Consider the following 8,495-nt stretch of genomic DNA (forward strand, 5'->3'; position numbering starts at 1 on the left):
GCCGAGAATCGAACTCTGATTCTGCGTGCTCTGATTATTCTTTATTAAATAAAAAAAGAAATCAATACCTTGTAGAAAAATATGAAATTATACATTCAAACTTTCCGCGAAAATAAATCGATACCCTGTCGGGTTGTCTTCACGCCGGCTAGCCAGAATTGGACGAACAAAGAGCGAATATAAAGTTGATGTCCGTGATTGGTTCGTCGCTTTTGCAGGATTAATCATTCTCTGCTGGTCTCGAATCTATTGGACTTGATCCTCTGTTAGAAAAGTTCGTACTGTCGCTTCGAAGTTGGAAGGAAGGGAAAACTTTGTCAAGGATAAAGCGTTTGCATCGTAGTGGCAAATCCTATCCAGCTATGCAGGTGTTATGCGATAGTTGTATTCTAGTGAGGTTCTTTGATGTAGAGTCAGATCATAATATTGCTACGTTCCAATATCACCTATACAAGTGTATGATAAAATAGCTCCCTGCCAGCACGCAAACATTAGGTTTTTGAGTTTACGCTGTTTTGTTTGGAATTGGGATCTCTCTTTCTCAAGATGAACAGGCAGTGCGAAAGGGGATTTCCACTCTGGCGAAGAGAGTTTTTTTTATGTCCAAAAAAGAGCTGACCTCGAAGAAGATCATCACCAACAACCAGTTTTAGTTTCATCGCTGCTGTCGAACAAACTACTGTGTTGAAGTTTTCGTGTGTGCTCCTCCATTGGTGTCTTTGGATGGGAACACCGTTTTAACGGGTAAGTCAGACAAAAACCTGTCTATGGTAGAGCTTCTACATAATGTTTCCCTTCTTGTCGATTCTTCATTTTTGTGCAACTTTAAGCAGAGAATGGTTATCAGTGGTACACGATGGGCCGTGCAAGGTGGTACGAAATTGCGTTGGTACCGCTGTGTCTTTTGCTGATAGTAAATTTAGGTTTAACGCAAAACTGTGGCCAACGAAAGGTTGTGAACTTCCTTATTGTGAACGGTAGCGAAGCGAAGGATGGTCATTGGCCATGGCATGCGGCCATTTTTCACAAAACGGCGCTTACATTCGATTACGTGTGCGGAGGAACAATTCTGAACCAGAATACAATTTTAACGGGTAATCCAGAGGCAAACCTGTTTATGGCATATCCCCTACATGGTGTCTCGCATCTTTCCGATTTTAGCGGCTCACTGCGTGATGACGTTTGAAGGGATTATTCAACCAGAGAGCCTCGTAGTACACCTTGGACGACATCGACTACGCATAGCTACCATGCGCACACAACAACACGAAGTGTTAGAATTGATCGTACATCCGGAATACAACAGCAACGGTGTTCGACACAATATTGCTCTGGTTGAACTCGCAACTGACATCACCTACACAGATTATATCCAACCGGTTTGCTTGTGGAATCGAGGTGAAGATCAGAAAACGATTGTTGGCTCTTGGGGAACGGTGGTTGGATTCGGTATTGATGAGACCGATACTCCTTCTGACACACTGCGTGAAGCCACAATTCCCGTGGTTAGTCCTATTACCTGCATTGAAAGCGATCCAGTGTATGCCTCGGTACTTACCTCTGATATGTTCTGCGCTGGCAATGCTAATGGGATCTCTGCATGCAATCAGGATAGCGGAGGTGGTATATTTTTCAAATACAACGATGTGTGGTACATTCGTGGCGTGGTGTCTTTCACGAGGCCTCGACAAGGTACGCTTATATGTGACCCAAATGTATACACCGTGTTTACCGATGTGGCGAAGTACTTGAAATGGATCGAGCAACCAGTCGGATTGAAGGTAGCTTCGACTTTAATACAAAGATGTGGCAAAAGGATAATGACGAACTCTCTGATTGTGAACGGTACCGAAGCGAAAGATGGCTATTGGCCATGGCATGTGGCCATTTTTCACAACAATGCTCGAACGTTCGTTTATGCGTGTGGAGGAACAATTGTCGACCAGAATACAGTTCTAACGGGTAAGCCGGACAGAAACCTGTTTATGATATACACCCATCTTTGATTCTACCATCTTTTCGATTCTAGCGGCTCACTGCTTGATGACGTCGAATGGGATCATTGCAAGAGAGCGCCTCGTAGTGCAAGTTGGACGAAATCGACTGCGCGTTGCTAGCAACCGCGCACAAGAGCACGAAGCGTTCCAGTTAATTGTACATCCGGAATTCATTATCAACGGAATTCAACACAATATCGCACTTATTAAGCTCGCCACCGACATCACCTACACCGACTACATCCAACCGATTTGCTTGTGGAATCGGGGCGATGATCTGAACGCGATCGTTGGTTCTAGGGGAACGGTGATCGGATTTGGTATTGATGAGACTGATGATACTTCTGACACACTGCGTGAAGCTACCATTCCCGTCGTTAGCCATATCACCTGCATCGAAAGTAACCGGAAAGTGTTTGCCTCACTGCTTACCTCGAACATGTTCTGCGCTGGTAATCGCGATGGAATCGGCGCATGTAATGGTGATGCAGGAGGGGGTTTATTCTTCAACTTCAACGATGTTTGGTTCATTCGTGGATTGATGTCTTTCGCAAAGCCTCTCAAAGATGTGGCTACATGCGACACGAAGGAATACACCGTGTTTACCGATGTGGCAAAGTATTTGAGTTGGATCGAGCAACCAAGCAAGCCGGTCTTAACTGCAAGTTTAGCACATAATAGCTGTGGCAATAGGCAGGTGGACAACTTGCTTATTGTTAATGGTACCGAAGCAAAGGATGGCTATTGGCCGTGGCATGTGGCCATTTTTCACAACAATGCTCGTTCATTCGTTTACAAATGCGGAGGTACAATTCTAAACCAGAATACAGTTCTAACGGGTAGGGTAGACGTAAAACCTGTTTATGACATGAACGTATCATTAAGTTTCCTTACTTTTTGATTTTAGCGGCTCATTGTGTTATGACGTCGAATGGAGTTATTGCAAGAGAGCGCATCATAGTGCAAGTTGGACGAAATCGACTACGCATAGCTAGCAACCGCGCACAAGAACTCGAAGCCTTCCAGTTGATCGTACACCCCGAATATAACATCAATAGTCATCAACACGATATCGCTCTGATAAAGCTCGCCACCGACATCACCTACACCGACTACATCCAACCGATTTGCTTGTGGAATCGAGGTGAAGATCAGAATGCGATCGTTGGCACTTGGGGAACGGTGGTTGGATTCGGTATTGATGAGACCGATGAAGTTTCTGATATACTGCGTGAAGCTACCATTCCCGTCGTTAGCCATATCACCTGCATCGAAAGTAGCCGAGAAGCTTTTAGATTACATCTTACTTCTAAAATGTTTTGCGCTGGTAACCGTGATGGAATCGGAGCCGCAAACGGTGATAGCGGAGGTGGTTTATTCTTTAACTACAGTAACACTTGGTTCATTCGCGGTGTTGTGTCCTTTTCAAAGCTACGCCAAGACTCCACTATTAGCGACACTAAGGGATACACCGTGTTTACCGATGTGGCAAAATACTTGAAATGGATAAAACAACACCTGCGAGGAACAGGCGGTCACTCGATAGGATAAAACATTCTACCTGGTTCATAAACTATAATTATGTGTGACTTCACTTCGCGATTTTTCCGCGAAAGTCCGGACCTTGTCCAGACGTTTTTAGCAACGTGGCCAGCTGTGTGGACTGGGTTCTTAAAAGCACGCAGTAATAGCAAGCACCGATCGCATCGTTATGAGGTCCTGAACTGCTATAATAATACATTGCTCCCTCATCCTATCCCCGTACGCTCTCTACCTATTGGATTTGACTCCTTTCCATTTCGACATTTCTACTTAAGATCTTCCTATATCGAAAATCTCCTTTCCCATGATCTGGATGTTCCTTCCCTTCTATCAGCTATCCCTCTCTACGCCTTATTTTGCTGTCTACGCGATAGACCTGCCTGACATATCCCATCCCCCCATACACAATACGGTTCAAACGAACCTTTTATTGGAGCGTTATCGGACTTCAACAGCTCATATCAGCTGATCGACTACAGTGTTTCCGTCTCCCACTTTCGTTCACGTCTATGCTAGTCCACGTACTTTTACCCTCATTGGCGTTCTGTGTAATCTGTTAACTTCCTCACCATGTCCCATGTCCCATCGGTTTCCTCCCCGTGTACCTTAGCAAATAATACACATTTATAAAACCCTGGCGGCAGACAGAATAAATTTAAATTAAATTAATAAAACCTTAAATAGATAAATCAACAACAACACATTACATGGATCTATTCAACGTGCCAGGCTTCGGCCGTGCCAGCTTTGACCATCGTGTGACTGCGATGTTAACCTTCCGATTCGTCAACAAATTCGGTCAAAAAGCTTCCAAATGAATCAATGCACGAAACCTGGAGTTTGCGTAATTAAACGCATCTGTTGAGGTCAAATAATTTTAAAACACATTTTTTGTAAGATTTCTGAAAGCGAAATTCTAGATTTATTAACTGGAATCTGCAAGTAAAGTTGTTATATTATCTTTCGATTTCATGTATGTTGTTTTTAGTTTGAAGAAATAATGCGATAACAAAACAAAACCGATAGCAGGACGATAAAGGCTCGTTTCTACTTAGTGATCATGTATAATATTGATATCGGTATTTAAGTATTAGAACTTGGGAAGACTAAAATGTGAGTACGATCCTCTGAGCACGAGATTCTTCGGCTACTCCAAATTTGAGGCAATCTTTGCTAGTTTGAATTAATTTTTTATTACGTTCTGCATTAGTTTGATGTGAGATAAAGCTGCTATTGTGAGCGGCACCCCATTGTTTATTTTAATTAAACCACCGTGCGACATAATGGGGCACTTCCAATTCCACTGATAGGTTCAAATTGACTTCTTTTGTGTCTTGTCCTATGTCCGAAAGCAGGCCACGGTATGGAGAAGTAGTTTTGTCCTGGGTTCCACAGCACAAAACGTCGCAACGCCCGGAAGTTGCTGTAGGACATAAGGATGAAGATCGAAGTTAAATGTTTTACCATTTTTTTTCTTATGGCCAGTCGTATTTCACGAGCAGTCAATCTTGCAGGAGGACATAAATTAATATTTATGTATCTTTGGTTTTGTAAAGACATCTAAACTTTTCGTCACATAAGTAATTTACACGTACGTTTTACTGGCTGTGCTTTGAGATCAGTACGCCTGAAGTTATGCAATGCAGTTCCCATTGTCAGGCATGGTGAAAAATGTTGCATAGTTTCAGGCTGTATTGATTGATCGGAAGCAGCCTGATTAATATAAAACTATAAATATTCATAATTCAAACATGTGAATATAGCTAACTTTCCTGACGCTCACTGTGAGAATTGTGAACAATCAAAATAATATTATAATATAGCATATCGACAAAATAAGAAGCCAGAAGCATGTTCAATGCCCAACAGAATATGATGCCATGGGATGTGAAACCAGGCACTCTGGCTGTAACATTTGATTCATTCTATCATATGAAACAAAGAATAAAATTCTCAACCCAACAGGATTGAAATCCAGCTCGATATCACCGTAAAACGAATCACTTACCCCGATATATGCTAGCACTGCCCGTGCGCAGGTGACCCCATCCAGCGACGGAACATCCAGCCTCATTCCCGCACAAAAGTGTATTGTCTCGTCGCATTTGCCACATTTTTTATCGCATCAAGTTTCCCATTGTTTTGCATCTTGGTTCTTTTATGCTGTTTGCCATCATTGTTATCCAGTCTGCGGCGAAAACTCGCACAAACTAACCGCAGGCTATCGGGTTTTATTTGCTAAATTGGAGACCAGCAAACCTGAAAAAAGAAGTTTCCATGGCTTCCAAAAAATAAATGAAAAGAATGGATCCTTGCCAAGCGTACGGCGCGTCGGCAAAACTTTCACTCACGGTGTTGAAAGGGATAATACACGATCTTTGACAACGCTTCTTCTCAACTTTCGAAGGGAAAGTGGTCGGGAAATAAGCACCACACCTAAAAAAAGTGTTCCGCTGCAGTAGATAAGAACAATTGAACGTAAAACTCACCCGGTTCAAATCAGCTCCAAAGAAACTCTTTTCAACGAACCATTCTTTCCATTGATTGACGGAAAAGGATTTCTGTTTTTTTTTTCGGCTTTGCCTTCAGGTGACAGGTTGGCCGATTGTTCACGAAATCACTATTACCGTGGCGGGCTGCTACTGACATTCCAACCGGTTGTCAAAGTCGACGTCGAGTGGCAGCGTTCCGTCAACGCTTACTCAGCTTCTTTTCAGCTGAAGATCAATCGGTTTTTTTTTCTCTGTTACATTCATCTGGATTCAAAGGACGGGATCGTTCGGGCGTGTGGCTCTGCAGGGCACGTGATGCATTAAGAAATGGTTCCAATTGAACTCGTGCAAATTCTATTCTGCCGTGCAAAGATGTGGACTTGGTGTGTCGCATGACTGTTTCTTTGCTTCATGAGCATTCAAAGCTACCACTTCAGGGTTGAACAACGAATTTAAGAGATAAGTTTAATAATTAGTTATAACAAAATGATTAGAAAAACCACCAAACAGGATGGTTTGCTGATGTGGAAAACAAAATTACTAGAAACATCACTTTGGGGAATGTTTATCATTTTAGAAGTTATTACAAGATTGTTCAACCCTGACCCGAGCAGGACCTAAAGTAGAAAACTCGTTGGTGTATTGTTACAGCTGCAATAGCATTCACTTGTCACCTTCCGTTCTTCGTTAGCCGACAAAGCTACAATTATCCCTTCCCGGTTCTTTTGTAACGGTTCACACCCCAACCCTACCAATGCCACCCATTCTTTCTGCATGCCAAGTGGATATACTTCCGGTTGGCTTATCATGGCTTTCGACCGCAGGACGACGCCACGGCACGGCAATACAAAGGCTGCAAGGACGACGATCGTTTCGCGAATTGTCCTTCGCTAACACTAACTTTTAATCCGCATGTGTCCACGTGTGAGTGGTTGCATGTTTGTGCGTGCTTTTTTTTTTGGCGTTCTCATCCTGTTCGGTCTATTTCTAAAATCCCGGACACCGTTTTGACGGTACTTTATTTTCTGTTCTAGCCGGCTTCTCTATCAGGCTGTGGAACGATTTAACAAAAAAAGTCTAGGATTTAGATCACTTTCTTTTTGTTAGTAGCTTTTTTTGTGTTGGGTTGATAGTTAGCTGCTCGTTCGTGTACCATTGCGTCCTTCGCTTTCGAAGTGCTGGCGTGTTCTTTTAACTGCTTCCTTGAATCGTACCGATTCCGAGGTGTCATTCGTGCTTCACTATTTTTTGCGCTTTCGACGTTTTGCCATTTAACCCACACCAACGTTCGGGGGTCTTATTTAAGGTATCCGGGGTTTTCCGGCTACTTCTTGCATTCTGCCCGTTCCTATCTCCACGTGCGGTCTTCGAACAGTGTTCAAACTCAATTTTCAGCTTTCTAGTTTATTGACTTTTCGTCGAATTCACTCCCAATTCCGTAAGCTACAGGAAGCGTGGAGCTGTGCTGGAATCCGTGGAGAAGATCCGTGGCGAAGCGCATAAGAAGCATGATGGAGCGGACCGCACACCAACGGAGAATGCTCCCCGGTGATACCTCCTGGCCGGAATAGTGACAGCTGTCGTAGCGGTGAATTGTTCCCAAGTTCCGTTTCGTTTGCTTCGAATGGTTCGTCTGTTGTTTAATCGTGTCCTTTTTGAGTTTGTATGTGTGTGTGTGTATGCGTGGAGCCACACTCCCACACTGGAACACTGCTGGGATATGCTTGTTCCGTTCCCTTCACGGTACTTCCCACGGTGGCAACCCAGGGCCGCACCGAAATGCAAATGCAAATGAGATCGAATCCCTCCGCCCCCAACCGAGCGGATGTTCGCAGTACCGATGTGTCCCGTGGTACACTAACGCGCTCCATTAGGCTTCCGACGAGTTTGAGGCGGGGAGCCGGTACCAGCCGGTACCGATTGTGGTTCAGAAAGGTCCTTATCCGGTAGGTTTGATGGTGCGGCCGTCCGTGCACTGGTGGTGGTTGGTTTTTGAAGCTGTGCGAACATAATGGCAGTTGGTAGGACGAGTTGTTACCGAGCGCTATGCATACAATAGTATCGCATTGCCACGCTGTTTACCACCACTTTGTTTGAAGGTGTGCTGAGCCGTGTATTGGCTGGGTGCAAATGGTAAGCTTTCGTTTGCAGGGTTTGTGTCACCTTCCAGCGCTTCTCCCATTCGGTGTGCACCATTTCCGGACGTGGTATTCGATAGCTCGAGACCACGAGCGATTCGATAACTGCGACCCGTCACTGAGCAGTGCGAGATAGGGGCCGAGTTCAAATGTGCGCCTGCAGGGTATGCAACGCACATCGCACCGTAAGGGTTCGTATAGGAAGAAACGCTTTTAAGCGGCCACGTGAGATTAAACAACGTCTTTCGGAGTGGAAAAACAAAGCAAACGCGCAAAGACATTATTGCTCATGTTTCATTAACCGGCTGTGCGATCAGTGTGATGAC

General features: G+C 44.2%; 2 protein-coding genes across 2 annotated transcripts; both read left to right on the forward strand.

Annotated features, from left to right (window-relative positions):
* The first annotated feature begins 856 nt into the window (after positions 1-856).
* Positions 857-2,044, forward strand: LOC128309655 (enteropeptidase-like). The gene is made up of 3 exons (XM_053046096.1): positions 857-1,094; positions 1,162-1,781; positions 2,030-2,044. Exons 1-3 carry the CDS (start codon positions 857-859, stop codon positions 2,042-2,044), a joined length of 873 nt encoding a protein of 290 aa, XP_052902056.1.
* LOC128309664 (enteropeptidase-like) lies at positions 2,044-3,548 on the forward strand. Its single transcript, XM_053046107.1, has 2 exons — positions 2,044-2,803; positions 2,905-3,548. Exons 1-2 carry the CDS (start codon positions 2,044-2,046, stop codon positions 3,546-3,548), a joined length of 1,404 nt encoding a protein of 467 aa, XP_052902067.1.
* The last annotated feature ends 4,947 nt before the right edge of the window (positions 3,549-8,495 follow it).

Source organism: Anopheles moucheti, chromosome 2, assembly GCF_943734755.1.
Source record: "Anopheles moucheti chromosome 2, idAnoMoucSN_F20_07, whole genome shotgun sequence".
NCBI classification, from domain to species: domain Eukaryota; kingdom Metazoa; phylum Arthropoda; class Insecta; order Diptera; family Culicidae; genus Anopheles; species Anopheles moucheti.

Coding starts and splice junctions, on each gene's coding strand:
- LOC128309664 (XM_053046107.1), top strand. CDS start 2,044: ATGACGTCGAATGGGATCATTGCAAGAGAGCGCCTCGTAGTGCAAGTT. Junction 2,804..2,904: donor ATTCGTTTACAAATGCGGAG/GTACAATTCTAA, acceptor TTTTGATTTTAG/CGGCTCATTGTGTTATGACG.
- LOC128309655 (XM_053046096.1), top strand. CDS start 857: ATGGGCCGTGCAAGGTGGTACGAAATTGCGTTGGTACCGCTGTGTCTT. Junction 1,095..1,161: donor CCAGAATACAATTTTAACGG/GTAATCCAGAGG, acceptor TTCCGATTTTAG/CGGCTCACTGCGTGATGACG.